At 47.5% G+C, this 16835-nt stretch overlaps 1 protein-coding gene across 2 annotated transcripts in view; it reads left to right on the top strand.

Moving 5' to 3' along the window:
• The first annotated feature begins 1398 nt into the window (after positions 1–1398).
• Clpb (ClpB homolog, mitochondrial AAA ATPase chaperonin) overlaps positions 1399–16835 on the top strand; it is a 151661-nt gene continuing 136224 nt past the window's right edge. For both annotated transcript variants that reach the window (XM_004641941.3, XM_004641942.3), the window contains exons 1-2: positions 1399–2003; positions 5053–5104. In XM_004641941.3, the coding sequence (XP_004641998.1) occupies positions 1604–2003; positions 5053–5104 (452 nt within the window). In that variant the 5' untranslated portion in view covers positions 1399–1603. The remainder of the gene's footprint in view (positions 2004–5052; positions 5105–16835) is intronic.

Consider the following 16835-nt stretch of genomic DNA (forward strand, 5'->3'; position numbering starts at 1 on the left):
AAGTCATCTCTGTAAGCTAACTTTGCTTACAGGAATTGGTGAGGGTTACAGGAATTGGTGAGGTAGGAATTTTATCTAGCAAACAGCAAGAAACAGTCACTAGTTACTAAACAACTTAGAACAGTGATGAACATACATTTTTACACAACAGAAAACACAAGATTTACATTTATAATCTAATATGTGAGTTGATCCATTACAATGTTTATGGCGCTAGTGATACAGAAGAGGGAAAAAAGTCCGTTACATTGAGCTCACGCTGTCCTGAAGAAAGGCAATAAAATATTTAGTACGTCAGGTAGTGATAAATACTACCAAAAAAACATGGGCAAGGCGAAGGGAAAACTGCGAACATCCTCAAAGGAAGACACCCAAAGGAAAAAATGTTCCCATCTCTAAAAAAAAAAAAAAAACACCTACAAAGAAAAATTAGGTAGAATAAGAAAGATGTGCTGAGTTAGGTTATTTTAACTGGAATGGTCAGAGAGGGTTCCAGAATGTGAAGTATAAGCAAACCCAAAGGCCATGCAGGAGCAAAAGCTAGGACTGGCACAAAGAACACCTTCCCTGCCTGGCAAGTGCAGGGGCCTGAGTTCAATCCCCGGTTCCGCAAAAAAAGACCTTCCTTCTTCACCTACTGTGGGTTAAGTCTGGAATAAAGGGAGTGAAGTTGGGGTGCAAGAATCCATGGAAAGCTTGGACTCAGAGTCAAGACCTGAGCCTCACTCCAGGTGACACTGCACATGTAAATTTAAATTCTCTTAGCTGTGAAAGAGAGTAGCAGTTCATCAGATAGTTGCCACAAGAATCCCAAGAGATAGCCCGCGAGAAAGCTCTTTGAGAACAAGACAGACAGAAGTCGCCTAGTTGGCAGGCTGCGGCAGAAGGATCAAGTTCGAGGCTAGCGTGAACAACTTATCAAAACCCTGTTTCAAAGTAAATAAATTAAAGGGGCTGGAGATGTAGCTCAACAGTAGAGCACTTTCCTAGCAAGCATGAGGTTGTGGGTTTAGCTTCCAGTACTGCAAAAGGAGAGATACATAAATAACACTAATGTGAGCAAGAATCAACTTTTTAACCGAAAGGAAGTCTGTACAGGAATATAAACGATACCTTTATATCAGGTGCAACGGTTACGCTATGTATTTTTTGAAAGCCGCCCCAAACTGAAATGAAAAACTAAAAGAAATAAGTATAGCTTTCATAATATGCCTGTGCGGAAGATTCTTAGTTAAATCACACTGGTCAGAAATTGTGTCGCGTATTCATATAAAATAGGAAAGAGGTTCTGGAATTTGCATCCTTAATCGCTACGTTCCACCATCCTAGTTTCCTTCTTGCCACGCCCCTCCACCTGAACTCCACTTCCCAACATGCCCCGGGCTAAGCCCGCAGCCATTGTGACGCTATCCTTGTGACTTCTAGGAAGTGTAGTTTCTTTGTTCTTCAACTACGGAAAGATCGAAGACTGTGGACTACCACTCCCGTGAGGTAGTGCGTAGTCCCGCCCCTTTCGCGGCGTCTTCGAACGCGCCGCGGCAGCCATGTTGGTCGTGGCCAGCACAGGGGCCGGCACCAGGGGGTTATTGAAGCAGCTGTCACGATGTTGGGATCCCTGGTGTTGAGAACAGCGCCGGCGCCGCGGCACCTCCTCCGGCTGCTCAGGGCTTCATCGATCCAGAGCCATGGAATTGCTTCCGGCTGGAGCGTAATCACCGGGGACCGCGGGGAGCTGCAGTTGCTTAGAGCGGCCGCCGGGGGGCGCCCTGAAACATACTTGGCCTTGCTCCCTGGACGAAGGGCAGCCGCCGGGGGGCGCCAGGGAGGACGCACCGAGACCCAGTGCTTGGCAGCCGCCACGTGGGGACGCCTTCCTAGCCCCGAAGAAATAATCCCAGGACAGGACTACTGGAATGGGTTCCCCAACAGGGCTGGACTGGGCATGTGGGCCCTGGCCACGGCGCTGGTGGTTCATTGCTACAGCAAGAATCCGTCCAACAAGGGTGATTATGGGGCCAGTCTGGGTTCAAGGGGGGAAGAGGCGCGAGGAGTGATTTCACTCCGCATCAATGAAGGAAGGGGAATGCTTGTAAATTTAGACCTGCCCAACCTTAGTCTTGGAAAGACCAGACATAACGGTTCCAGGGGCAGGGTGCTGCTCTGAAGAGCAGACCTAGTTGTCTGCGCTGGTGTCATAAGTCAGTCTCCCTCTTTGATCCTCACCTTTTCTACTGTACAGTGAAAGTTTTGAACGAAACATGTCATTACAGCATGATCCTTTTCTGTTCTAATATGCTGCCCGGTTTTTGTTTTTTCAAGAGGTCTCAGCTGCAGGTGGTTTTAATGGGTAGAGAAACTGCCTACCGACAGTGGTCTTAGAAAGGAAGACTTGGTTCCAGAGCCAACTTGACCCCTTGCTTTGCTGGCCTCAATCCCCTTCCCCCTTACTGTAGGGCAAGGGATAATTTCTCAGTATTCTTACAGGACTGTTATTTGGACTCTTGTGGTTCAGTGGCCTCAGTGTGTCAGTCTCCCAGAGATTTGCCGTGTCTGGTCTCAGGCTTGAGATGAGGTTGCCCATTGAAGCAGTTGGCATAAGGAAGTTGGATCCCTGGAGACCAGAACATCAGGGGGCAGGAGCAGTGGCTGATCTAGACTAGCCACTCACCTGGGTGCTAGAAACTGAGCTGAACAGAGAATGAGCAGGAACCAGACTTGCGTGGCCTGTGTGAACCCAGCCACTGAAGTTCTCAGTTACTGGTGGGGACCGTGCTGAGACATGGTGTCCGTGGATTGCATGTATCCCAGCCTCTGTGACTTTGGAGCAAATGGACCGCCTTGACTTATTTCTTTATCCAACAGGATGGGGCTTTGGATGGTGAATGAGAACACTGAGATTCTGTTTTGGTTCTATGTTTAACTTCCATTGTGAATGTTGACTCTTGCTCTTCCTCACTGGCCCTAAATCCTCTCTGCAAAATGAGGGCATTGAAATGGACTCTATGGGCTCTGCTGCCTTGTTCATGCCAGCATTCTGTAATTTTCAGCTACTTTTTGTATACTTTCTGTGTGCCTAGTTTCAAACTAGGACTGTTTGGCAGTCCTAACAGCTGCAGTCAGGCAAGGGGGACAGTGCAAGCAATTAGGTGTGCAGGGCTGGGGAGTGTGCTGTGTGTTGTGGGAAGCTTAGAGGGCCAGCAAGGTCAGGAAAGCCTGCCTTGAGGGTTGGAAACCCTTGAAGGATGGGGGCAGGGGATGAACGGTGACATTATGAACCCCGATGGAGCAGGGAATGCATTTTTTTTTTTAACTGTTAACTAGCAAGTTTCCCCACAGTGCCTAGAACTTCGTAGGTACTTAGTAAACAGAAGTCAGAAGTGAATTGTGTTCCATGTAGAGCCTTCAGTCAGCCTCATGTGCTTAGGGGCTAGCACAGACTGTCAGTATGGGTGGAGGAGAGAGCAGAGGAATGGGGCCTGCACACCAGGAGGGTTTGGATGTAGGGCGGAGTCACGAAAGATAGTGAGTAGGGCATTCCTGAGGCCGTGTTGTGCCTGCATAGGAGAAAGGGTCCGAGTCTCGCCTAAGGTTCCCTGGGTCTCCAGGTGGGACCTTTTTTGTAGAGTGTAAATATCAGTAAGAAGATCGGGGCACGTTTACCAAAACAGACCGTGACCAAAGCGATGGCTAGTTCTAACCCTGTGGCTTCAAGCTGGCCTGTGCCCTGAGCTGACCTCTCAGGAGCCAGGAGGCCCTAGTTTCATCTCACCTCGACCCATGCTCCCCACACTGCAGATGAAAATGGCTTCTAAAGGTCACTGAGAGGACTGAGGAAGGGTGGTCCCTCTGCAGCTGGAGGCTGTCTGAGAATGTGTGCTGGGAGAGCAGTTAGTTGATAAAGCAAGTAGAGAAGGCCTGGCCATGGGGGTCCAACCGGAGGCAGAGTTTCGTTTCCATAAGGTGGTGTCTTATCCCTGGTGTGTGGCTAGGGAAACTGAGGCTGGGGAGGCGAGGTCACACGGCAGGTAAGTGTAAGTGTGGGGTTGGGACTGCCCGTCTCTGGTGTCAGTGCCATCTCTCCTGTCTCACTGCATGAGTCTTGAGGCTGGCCTGAGAGCTCCCTGGAGCCAGGCTGGGGCGTAGTCCGTCCGGTGCCTCACAGTGTAGCTCAGAACAAAACAGGACACAAGAGGACGCCACAGTCACTTGGTATTCAACTATGAAAGGCTTGTGCTCCTGCCGTTTGCTTTGAGCTTTTCCAAATCAGGCAGTTTTTCTTTGTAGCCACAAGGTGGTGCCAACAGACAGCTGCCTGGGCTAGAAAATAGAAAAGCCCAACTGCTGAACTTCTGCCAGGCCTGCTAATTCCTCTGCTATGGGTCTCCCCGCTCTGTGCTTGGAACCTGGGAATTTGCAGGTTTTTCAGCCATTTCGTGTCTTCAGCATTCTCGTTAGGCTGATAGAGCAAGGATAGTTGTCTCTGCTTGATGGTCCAGGAATAAGTGGTTGAAAGGAAAAGGGGTCACCACTGTCACATGGTGAGTAGGTGGCAGATGAATTGGAGCCAGGCAGGTCTTGATTCCTGGTGGAAGCTGGCTCTAAGAGAGGTCCGCATTGCTGCCTACCACTCTATCCTTTCCTTCCCTTAGGATTTGTGACCTGTGACATCAGGATTCTAAACCGGGCTAAAGAAGTACTCATCAGAGAAAGCGGAACCAGGTTAGGGAATGGTTAAGATAAAACATGCACAGAGTTTTGAAGCTTATGACAAGCTGGACAGCTGCACAGTGCATGTTCACTGCAGGTAAACTGAGGCAGTAGTCCTTCACCTGCATCCCAGTTCGGCGAGAGGAGTGGCAAGTTTGGATTCTGTTAGAGAAAGGATAAGAAGTCAGATTGTTAACAGTGGACATCACGTGGGGACGGGACCATCAGCCTTCTTGTGGCATTGGTTCCCTTGTTAAAACCCTGTTTGGGAAGTACTTCTGTTGCTTAAAGGGCAGCCTGAGGGCAGGTCCTAGCCAGGAGTCTGACTGGTGCCTCTCTCTCCAGATGCAGCCCTGATGGAAGCTGCCCGTACCAACAATGTACAGGAACTCAACAGGTGAGTGCTGACCCCACAGGAGGGGCTGAGTGGGTGACCTCTCTTCCGGTGTGGTGACTGCCTTAGAGAACCAAACTGAGGAGTGTCCCCTGGGAATTCACTGTGGTCACACAGTCACCTGGGCTCCTGCCCCTGGTCAGCCTTTACATATCTCAGATAGGGAGACAGCCCCCTTGGATCTCGATGGATGGATCCATGACCTTCAGTGGGGCTGGTGTGGGGTCCCTCCAAACCTTGTGGATCTCCTGAGTCTTGCTGCTGTTTCTCTCTGGAAGTGACCGTGTTACTGCTGCTGTCTGGACCCCATGTAGGTGGGCACCACCGGGAAGGCATGGAGATTGAAGCGGGTTCTGGAAGAGCCTGTGTCAGAGGTGCTCTGGGGCTAGAAGGGCCTGTCTGCAAGCCTGGGCCCTGGCAGGGACAGACTGTAGTTCTGCAGCCTTGTAGGCTCAGCTGGTTCACAGAGCACTGTGATAGGATTTCAGGCTTCCTCTTAAGCAGAGGCAGGACTCAGCCTGGAGCCAGAGAGTCTGTCCAGGGTGGATGCAGAGACCAGACCAGACCAGCAGAGTATCAGCTAAGGGCCACTGATTATAGAAAGTATAGAGCCCTCTCTGAGCCTCCCCTTGGTCCCTTGAATAGATCTAGGTAGCTTTAAGACAGCCCCAGTGGGCTGGGAAGATAGCTCAGTGGAATAAGTGCTTGCCTGGCAAGTTCAAGGTCCTGAGTTCAATCCCTGGTACCACCAAAAAAAAGTAAGCCCATCTCTGCCTTTGCACCCACATTTTAGACAGGTCAGGCATTTGGGGTGCTGTGAATCCTTAGGGTTCTTTCCTACTCCAGCTGCCTAAACATGCAAGAAAGTGTTGAAAGGCAGCCACAGCCCCACCAAGACTTACTGCTTTGATTCCCTTTCATTTTATCTGCAGCATTATTATTGATTCTCAAGGGTGCTTTTGAGTATTAATGTTCGAGCCTTAGTTTTTAATAAAGCACTTTTGGAAGTACGGGCTGGGAGTTGTTTTGTAGCCAAATAAATATGATGGAGCAATAGTTTAATAAACATGCAATGATGCATCTTAAAAAACCAAGCACAGATGTCATCTTGTTGTTATAAGAGCCATTCATAACTGCAGGCGGTGTGTGGCATCTTCATTGCCCCAGAAATAGATGAGCCTCGCTTCACTCTGCTGTATTACAAGCGAGGGGACAGGCCGGGCCTTGCTGACCCGGAGCCCACCTGTTGCTCCCTGCCCAGCTGTTAGCCCAGCTTGGGCCGTGTGTTACAGAGCAGCCCCCTTCTATCACTTGAGGAGGCCGACTCCGCCCCAGCTCATTGAGTACCCAAGTGTTATTTGGATGCACATTTTTTTTTAATGGCAACAACACAGCCCAAAGAATGGAGAGGGTATATGTGCGACCCAGGAAAATCATCGGGACCCCTCATGCTTGCTGGTGTGGGTGGTGTCGCTTCGCATGTGTGTCCCAAGTCTCCTGGCTGCTTTCCCTTCCCTCCTCTCCCTTGGTCCTCATGGCTGCCTTAATCCATCCACGTACAGGGATCCTCTAGGAGTCCAAGGTGAGCGAAGCATAGCCTCTGCTCTCAGCCCCATCTCATACAGAACCACAGCGCAAGGCCACACAGAGCCAAGGCGAGGCTGGTATACTGGGCCTGGGGAACTTGTGCAGGGTGTGGAGAAAGAGGGACAGTGACCCTGGCGGAGCTGGGGTGTGCCCAGCCTGGCAGGGGGAGGGCTTGTGGGCTCATAAGCAGCGGGGAGACTTGCAAGTTAATGAGCAGGGCAATGACCTGGTTAGGGCTGCATTTCAGAAGCGTGGAGGATGAACTGAATGGAGAAGGCAGCTCTGAGGGTGGATCTGTTGACATTCAGTAAGACAGGTTCCAGGTGAGGAAGGCCTGACTTGGGATGTCATTCCCTGCTTCCCTACCGCCACCACCACCAAGCAATTGTTGCCTGTGAGTGAATGGGCCTCTGCTGGGTGCTGAGATGGTATGGTGCTGGGGCAATGGAGAGTGGTCCCGGTCCCAGATTACAAGGAAACAGATCAGTGGCCCCAGTGCTTCCCAGACAGCAGGGCCTATGGGCCGGGCCGGGAGACTGTGCTCAGCAGAAGAGAACAATCTGGAGTTTTACTAAGCCCTAGAGTCTGCCTGTCCTTTGTGTTGCTCTTCATTTTTTCCTGTGTGAGCCCTGGCTTTTAGCTCTGCCCATTAGACCAGCTGATAGCAGAATAGAATCCCAGTATATAAAAAAAAAAAAAAAAAAATTACACAGTTTACAAAGGGTTTTATGATCAGTGATAACTCCTTTTCTGGAACAAAACTCAGTCCTGCTGAATAATGTCTCTTGTGTCTCTGTGTTGTGTGGTGCCACTCTGAGCTCACCCAATGCCGGTCTCCTGCCCAAAACCTCAAGGGAGCTTTGAATAGGGAAAGACAGCAGTTTGGGGCTGTTCTGGGGAATTACTGCATTCTGCATCTAGGACGACCTGGAGTCTGCAGGGGCAGAGCCATGGCTGCGGGCCCTCCACACAGGTGCGGGTCGCCCTCTGCCTGCTAGGCTCAGCACAGGTGCTGCCTCCCTAGGAAGCCTTCCTTGATTCCTCCCTGCTGGGTGTATGAGGGTCCCAAGGAAGGGCCCTGCCAGTCCAGCCCTGCAGCAGGAACAAAATCTTCTGGAAGAGAAGTAGGAGGTCAGGTTGGAGAGCTAGGGCTCATTGAGAAGGAGGCAGCCAGGCCACACAGAGAAACCAGTGAGGTTCGCACAGTAAACCATCCAGAACCAATCTGGCATCCCCACAGACTGTGAGACCATCAAGCCGGTAGCTTGGACGTCAGCCCTGATGGTGGGCACTGTGGACTTGCCTGTGGACCTGGCTGGGGGTTGGGGGCTGCCCAGCTGAAAGGAGGGCAGGGTCTGTCGCTCCCCACAGTCTGCACTTCACCTACAGCCACTGGACTGTGTGCCTCTCCAGGGTCTTGTGCCCTCTCTCTTACCTCATCCTCAGCACAATGGGACATGCTTGCTTTACTGATTTCAGTGCACCTGAAACTGAGAGTCCGGAGTCTTAGTTCCATGTCCCCACCAGCTGCATCGGGGGGTAGTGGGGGCTGCGTCTCTCTGTTCTTCTTTCCTCCCTATCTGCTCATTTCCTCACTTCTGAGGCTCTAACCCTTCAGAGCTCGTGCAGCCCTGGCTTTTCAGAAGTGGAAGGCTGGCCTGTGTCCTGCTTGTTGGCAGCTTGAGGAAGTGGCCCTGCTCCTCAGTTCAGGCCACACTGGAGCCACAAGAACCACTCACCCGAGACAGAGGGCACAGGGCGACTGCGCACATCTGTCAGGTTCAGGCTGAGCCAGGTGAGGACCAGCAGGATGGGAAAAGTTAGGCCTCCTGTTCTCCCGTGGAGATCACATTTCCTTCAGGTCAGGCCTGTGAAAGTCGACACTGTTGCCCGTCTTCCTTCTCCCCGCAGGGAGCTGGGCCTCTGCTAAGTGTCCAACTCAAGTCATTCATCAACCCAAGCAGTCTTTAATGAAGGAAACCTAGTAGTGTCAGTCTCAGACCTCTGCTGTCTGCTTTTTCTCTCCCAGATTCATTTGTTTATTTGGCAAACATTCACTGAGCCCCTGCCATGTGCCGAGTCCTCTCCTTGGTGCATGGGACACCTGAGCGACATGATCCTTGCCCTCAATGACAGTCTGGGTAGACTATGGCAACAGTGTGATTGATGTTGGAGACAGGAGAGTGCTTCAGGAGCCCAGACTATGCTCCTGACCAGCCAGAGGGGATCAGAAAAATGATCGGGGGATCCCCGAGGAAATAGCATTGATCGGAGGCTTAAAATGTAGGTAGGGCTCAACAATAGGGCAAGAAGACACTCCAGGCAAAAGGAATAGTGTGAGTGATGGCACCAGGGCAAGAAACAGCCCGGAAGGTGTGAGGGGAGGGAAACTGTGTGTTGTTTGTGTCTGGAGCAGAGTCTGAGACCAGAGGGCCTGGAGGTAGGTAGGGAGCTCGTCCTGATCGAGGTCCTCAGTTGCCTGTATTTCAGGCTATTCTGTGTGCCTAGCCCTGAGGTAAATTTGGGGGAGGAAGCATGGCAACACAGTGAGCAAAAAGAGCCAGTTTCTGCCCTCAAGAGGCTCGTGGCTCCCTTGGTGAAGAATGAGGACATGAATCAAAAATTGAGACCCTGCCTAATTCATCCTAGTGATATGGCTTGAGTAGTGCTTACAACCTGTGAAATGTGGAGTTATTGTTGGTAATAATTATTCATTCACCCAGTGTTACTGAGTGCTTATTAAGAACTGGGCAGTGGCAGGGTACTGAAGACACTGCAGTGAGCACGACGGGCCTAGTCCCTGCTGTGTTGGCATGTACGGTCCGAGGCAGGAGCCAATGAATACTTATGGAGGTGCAGTTCTGTACTTCAGCAGTGCAGTTTGTCTTTTCAGCAGATGTGCTGGGACAAGTGCATAGTCACTTGCATAAAGCCACAGTTGGGCCTTTACCTAATACCATATGTAAAAATTAGCCTCCCAGATTTTTTCATGGACCTAAATATAAGTACTGACACAATAAAACTCTTAGAAGAAATCGTAGAAGTAAATATTTGACCATTTGGGTTGGGCAGAGCTGCCTTAGATATGGCACCAAAAGCACAAAGCTGCAAAAGAGAATGTTTTTGCAAAACATGTATCTGATAAAAGGAACTTTTATCCAGAATATAGAAAGGACCCTTAAATATTCGGCAGTAAAAGAGATGAGCTAACTGTAAAGTGGTCAAAGGGTCTGAGTTGACATTCCTCCAAGGAAGATAAGCAGACAACCAGTAAGCACTTATCATGATGTTCATTACCATTATTCAGGAAAGAGCGGATCAAAACTACAGTGAATTGCCACTCCCAATTCATTGGGATGGTAAAGAGACTGAGAAGAGCAAGTCTTGATGAGGACATGGAGAAATGAGAAGCCTCAGACATTGCTGGAGCGGGTGTAAAGTGGAGTAGCCCCTTTTGAAAACAGCTTGGCAGTTCTTCAAGTGTTAAGCATAGAGTTAGTTGCCTTATTGTCCATCCCAGGTATATAGCCAGAGAAATAAAAACATGTACGTAAGTGTTCATAGCAGCATTAATCAAAATAGCCAAAAAGTAGAAATAACCTCAATGTCCATTAAGTATGGACAATTAAAAATATGATTAAACCATATGTTAGAATATCACTTTATGGGACTGGGAGATAGCTCAATGGAATAAGTGCTTCCCTGGCAAGCTGAAGGGCCTGAGTTCAATTCCCGGTTCTGCAAAAAAAAAAAAAGAAGAAGAAGGATATCACTACAGGGCCAGCCAAATAGCTCAGCAGATTATAGCACCTGCAAGCAGGCATAGCAGCGGCAGGGGTTCAATCCCCCGGCCTGCCATGCTGGCCCCGCCCGCAGGGCATGGTGAGACTGCAATTGAGTCTGGGCGTGGTGGTACACGCCTATAATCCCAGCTCTTGGGAGACTGTAAACAGGCAGATCACTACATGTCCTAACTAGTAGTGAGGCCCTGAATAGCCTTCCCCAAAAATTAAAAAAAAAAAAATCACTTTACCATTCCTAAGAAGGAAGTACTGTTGTGCTATAATATGGACAGACTGAAATCTAAATGAAAGAAGCCAGTTACAAAGTCCACTTTTAAGTCTGAGCTACTATAACAATGCCAGTTTGGATGTCAGTATGTTAGCCAGAAAATCAGCATAAAGGAGGAAATGTTTATTTTTGGCTCAGTGTCAGAGGTTTCAGTCCCTGGTCCCCTGACTCCCTTAGGCCTGAGTGTGGGAGAGTCTTGTAGTGGCAGGAGGGTATGATGGAAGAGGCTGCTTACCCATGGCTGCAGGAAGCAGACAAGGTGTGGCCCCTGCCTGGGTCATGCCCCGACCCACTCCCTTGAAGGCATGCCTCCTGCGTTTCCCATCCTCCTTGTAACGTTACCAGATATGCTACGGTCACTTTCTGCAGACCAGCCCTGAACATAGGAACCTTTTAAGGGACATTTTAGGTCCAACTTCATAGCACTTAAGTTAACGCTAGCAATGTGTTTCTCACACACAGTACTGGAGGCTGGAAAGTCTTGCATCAAAACTAATGGGTATGTAGTGAAATGGCCATTCACAGATGGCCATTTCTGTCTTCACATGGCAGACCACTGGTATGAAGGAACTCCCTAAAGTTTCTTTTATCAAGTTGCTAATCTCACCTTGCCTAGAATTCACTTCAGTCTCTTACTCAGAAGCTTTCCCTTACTGAAAAATACCTGTGCTTCCAGCCCTGTCACACTTAGGTTAGATTCCCCAATGTCTTGAACTCTGCTTTTTAGAAAAAATGTTTTCGGGGTTTTTGTTTTGTTTTGTTTTTGTTTTTGTTTTTGTTTTGCAGGGGAGGTGGGTACTGGGGATCAAACTCAGGACCTTGTGCTTGCCAGGCAGCCATTTATGCTGCTGAACTCTCTCGCCAGCCCTAGAAAAATGTTTTTAAGAAAAGTTTTTAGGTATAATTTATGTGTTATATATTTCGCCTGTTTAAAGTGTACAGTTCAATATTTTTGGAAAATTCAGAGTTTGCAAGTACAACTGCAGTTTAACTCCAGAACATTTTTATCACACAAACTAACCCTGGACGAATTAGCAATCTCTCCTCCTCTTCCTTCCTCCTCTCCCCTCCCCCCTCCTCTTCTCCCTCCTCTCTCTTTTCCTCTCCTCTTGTGCCCAGCTCCCAAAAATCACTTTGTTTCTATAGATGTATCTATTCTGGAATTTCACATAAAGAAGATCATATGATACATGACTATGATAGTTGGAATACTTGTGCAACTCCCCCAGTTCATGCTGAAGCCAAATCCCCACTGTGGTATTTGGAGGTAGGAGTGATTATTAGGTTATGAGGGTGGAGCCTTCATGGATGGGATTAGCAACTTTATAAAAGAAACTTTAGGGAGCTACTTCATACTAGCAGCTATGGTTGGTACCGAAAAAGCATGCAGAGGGAAGATGTGACTTGGACCAAGATGTCTGTATCTGAGATGAAGGAAGGAATCTGGACAGGCCTTGGAGATGTTTAGGTCAGTATCCATGCCTGGTATGAAGCCTGGTATGTAATAAATATTCAGTAAATGAATTTTGGGTGAATGCATAGGATTAGATTAGTTAACAAGAGAGGGAAAATGAGTTTTAATTTTTTGTCTTGGTCATCCATATAGATGACACTGCCATGCTCTGCGATGAGGGTCCTGGAAAGAAAATTCAGTTGGGAGTGAAAGATTGAGTTCAGTTTTGAATGTGTTGAATTTAGCATGCTAGTGAGGTATTGAAATGGCAGTGTCAACTAGGCAGTTGAACATACGGGGCTTTTTTACTCTTTCCACTGTATATACCATGGTTCCTCTCAAAAATAAATCTTGATTATTTTTTTTCTTTTTTTCCCTTAATTTTATTGAGAAACAAATAGCAATGAAACAGTTTCAAACCAAATTGGTAGGACAGTTTCAATAATTAACACATTGCATACCTTCTTCCTAGTGGTTAATTGCTGTAAAAGATGCGAACATGATATCCTATTTACAAACACCATTAGAACAAATCACTGTATTCATTAAGAGAATGTAACTATATATCTAACCTAACCACTTTGAATACACAGATACAAAATGGACATTCATCTGTATCCCCTTTTTTTGTTAAGTTCCGTCATTTAAATATTATAGGTGTGTAAACTCAGCAAAATATTCTAAAAGAGTCCAGAAGCCCATAATAGTATTGAGTCTTCCGCTTGACTGGCAATGTCAGAAATTGTTGACCTGAGTCCCCTACATATGCTCAACATAACAGCGTGCCTTTACTTCTTATATTTCATTTTTATACTTTCCTTCTGGATGGTTAAGACCAAGGTAAAGCAGGACCTATGCAACACGAGTTGTAGCTTTTGGGTCTGATAAGGTCAATGAAATCCCCTCAGGATTTATCCTGAGATCCTGTACCTCAGATTGTAGAACCTTTGTCAGTGTCAGCCATGTGAGTGAGTAATGGCCATTGCTTGGCCAATGTGCTCTCTATGAAAGCCTGAGAGAATGTTTTCTCTCCATGTGACTCTCCTTAGGCACACTGTACATCATCAGTCACTTTCCTCTTTGGCCCCATGATCTTGATTATTAATAAGGACATTATTTTGATGTTCTATTTTCATTTCTAGTTTGATAGTTTTAGTACATGAAGGTCTTTATGCCAGGCCAAACTGGTCTACTACATGGCTGTGGAAAAAAGAAATCTGATTTCTTCAGAAAGGAAGATAGGGTTGGGCTTTAAGGGGTAAACACATTTATTCTAACTTTGCACGAATCGTTTGGTTTGGCTCCTGTCCCTGGGTGCCCCAGCTTGAGGCACTTGCTGTCCATGTGCCAGGCAAGATGAGGTGTCTAGAATGTGTTTAGCTACAGCATAGGTAAATGTTCTACACATTGATCCAGGAATTTTATCTAATTAACAAGAGTACTGGCTGGTAAATACATTTGGCTGTCTCCGGGCCTCGGAGATCCTGTCTGTTATCGATTGTTGTATCATTTTGGCAGGATGGGAAGATTTTAATGATGGGATCAGAACAACCAAAACATCCAGCTCTCTTAATCAGTAAATATGTAAATAGCCCATGGCTTGCATTGGATTGAAACAAACCCTTATTTTAGACCAGAGGCCAAGGCCTAACAGACATTGCTTCTTGTAATTTGATGCTTACAATTAGAGCTCCTTAGAATTATTAGTTTTCTTAATGTTAAGGTATAACCCATACAGGTTTTGAATGCAAGAATGCTGGAAGGCAGCGTAATACTACAAAAAAAAATACAAAAGTTTTAAAAACTGGAAAACCTCAGTTTCACTTTTATCATAGTTACAAACTAGCTGTGTGACTATTGTCATTGAATCATTTTTTATAAGTCTTAGCTCCCAAATCTTGTTAATGAGGTGTCCAGTGAAAACTTTTAAGTACAGTCCCTGGTGTTAAGCTCTACAGAGAAAGCTGAGTCCCTCTGGAAGAGTTCAGATCACACACTGAAACCCTGGTCTTGCTCAGGCAGACCTTCACCTCTCAGCACTTCTGCAGCGTGCCCAGGGGAGTCTTTGCTTGCTCTCTGGGGATGGTAAACAATGGGGAAAACTGGATTAGCAGCTCTACCTGCACTTTGTAGCTAGGTGGGTTGTGGAACAGCAGCCCAACAGAGACCAGTGTTTGGCTGAGCCCAGGAGCAAAGAACAAGTAGGGCCTATAGCTGTGGGTATGGAGAACAGGCTGTCACTGTGGAGTCCAGCCCTCTGCTGCACCTTTGGGCCACCTGCTTCTGACAGTGTGGTCTTGGGAAAGGCTCAATTTCCTCAGACGCCTTCACCATGAAGTATCTTTGATGTTACCTACCAAACCACCTATGCAGGATCTCTTGAGAGTTCCAGTAATGTGAACCTTGTCAGGAAAATTACTTGGGCTTTGGAGCATCGCTGTCAGGTCCGAGTAGCTGTGAGTTTCTGACCTGTCTCTGTCAGAGCACTTGACACCCTCTCTTGGGATGAGTTATCTGCTTGTCTCTTATAAGGTGAGTTTGGGAAGCTGCCGTGCTATGGCTGTGGTGTTCAGCACCATGCCTGTAGATAGTTAACAGTGACTTATTGAAGACCTTGTTGAAAGTATTTGTAAATGAGAAAGCATTAAGCAAATTTTACTAGTTATCATAGCATAATAAATCTATAAAGGACCCATCTCCCTTTAAAAAAAATTAGCAAGTAAAAATTCAGTAGTCCCATTGTTAATCCAGACAACTAATATCCCCTGCCACATGGGGTACTGTGCTGAGTGGTCAAGCCTTGCCTCATGGAACTTAAAGCCTAGTCAGACGTTAATTGAGCAGATATGAAATTGCAACTGTGACAGATGCTGCAGAGAAACAACACAGAAGCGAGAGCCTGGAACAGTGAGATTGCCCCCCTCCCCCGGGAGCGTGTGCTTGTGCTCCAGAGTGAAGGATGAGGCAGCTTTTCCTATGTGAAGAAGGATGGGAAGAGCTGTCCTAGCAGAAGGCAATTTCGTTCACTAAAATCCTATGGGAGGAGGAAGCATGGCAAGTGTGAGGGACTGAAAAGGCTGGTGGAACTGTGGCCAGGGGCAGGTGTCAAGAGCCGGGAAGCAGGCGGGCAGGGCATCAGAGGCCACGGGGAGGAGCTGGGTCTTTATTCCAGTAGCAGTGGCAGCTGAAGGAGGTGGGCACGGTGATGGGCTCAGCAGCATTAGGAATCCAGCTGAGTACCTACCTGCATGTGTGGGCCAGCATCCTCTTGGTGTGGCCCTGCACCTGCAGGCTGTATAGCCAAGAAGCTCTCATTCCTCAGGACCCATCACAGGGTGACTGTCCGGGTCTTTCTCCTTACCACCACTGCTGTAGCCAAGAGCTGCCATACCTCTAAGAACCTAGCTCAGTCACAGCTGTAGCACAAGTCCTACCCACAAGGCTGTAGCCAACTGGATATTTTCCTGAGAACTGAGGTAGAGACACCTCCAAGAATACTAAAAATGAACAAGTTAATGTGTTACTGGACTTAGAGTATTCACTTCAGTGGTTGCCATTTGGTTCCTGTTTTGTCCTTTTCCTGTTTTTTGTTGTTGTTGTTGTTGTTGTTGTTGTTGTTGTTGTTTAAGGGGTTCTCAGAAAATCTCCCTTCTGAATTATGAGGTCCTTCCCATGTCCTGCTTCTCCTCTCTCCTCCATTCTGAGTGAGGCTGTCTGGCTCAGAGTCCTCTAGGACAGTGCATGGCCATGTGCCTGACCTCTCTGGCTTTAGGTCCTTCTCCTACCAGGTGGGGTTATGACGGGCACTCTCACACCCTGCAGGGAGGGTGTCCTGAGAATGTGTGTGCAGACCGGTGCCATGCCCAGCACCCAGCAGGCACTCAGTGCACAGTAGGCATGGTTATTGAGCATTTTTACTACAAAAGATTTCTCCCCTAAGTAGTAAAATTAATGAGGATAATGGACAGAATTTTCTGTGTATTCAGTTTTCACCATCAACATTTAGAAACTTTTAGTGTGAGCATTCAGAGCCATGCCCCTAGCCTGATGAATACAAGATATATGAACATTAAGATGGGCAAAGACACACAGCCTACATGTGTTCAGAATTTAGTGTTTATAGTACATTATTTAACAATTTCTTATATTTATATTTATTTAATATATATAGTATGGTATATATGTAACAAAATGATACTTTAATTGAAATATTTTAATAATACTGTTAATACTTCTGATGTTTATTGAATGCCTTTTTTGTGCTAGGCATTGCCTGAGGCTTTAATCAATACCTCCTTTCAACAGCCTTGGAAGTAGCATAGCCTACGTCACAGGTGATGAAAAAGAGGTTCAGCTTGCTTCAGTGATCACCCAAAGTTGCCCACTTAGAGAGTGGCCCACCACTTCACCTTACTGACAAAGAGCTGGGAGGCAAAAGAGAGGTCTGCCTGTCTCACCCTCTTCTGAGGCTAGTTGGGGGTGAGGGTGCCAGGCTTATTGAGAATCCACATGATTTCTGAACATGAGCTGTTAAGTCCAAACCCCATATACTGCTCTCAGTTCTGCTTCCCACCTACTCGCCCCCGCTTCCGCGGGCCAAGCCCGGCCTTTCCCTCCCAAGAG

Source organism: Octodon degus, unplaced genomic scaffold (assembly GCF_000260255.1).
Source record: "Octodon degus isolate 3935 unplaced genomic scaffold, OctDeg1.0 scaffold00146, whole genome shotgun sequence".
NCBI lineage: Eukaryota > Metazoa > Chordata > Mammalia > Rodentia > Octodontidae > Octodon > Octodon degus.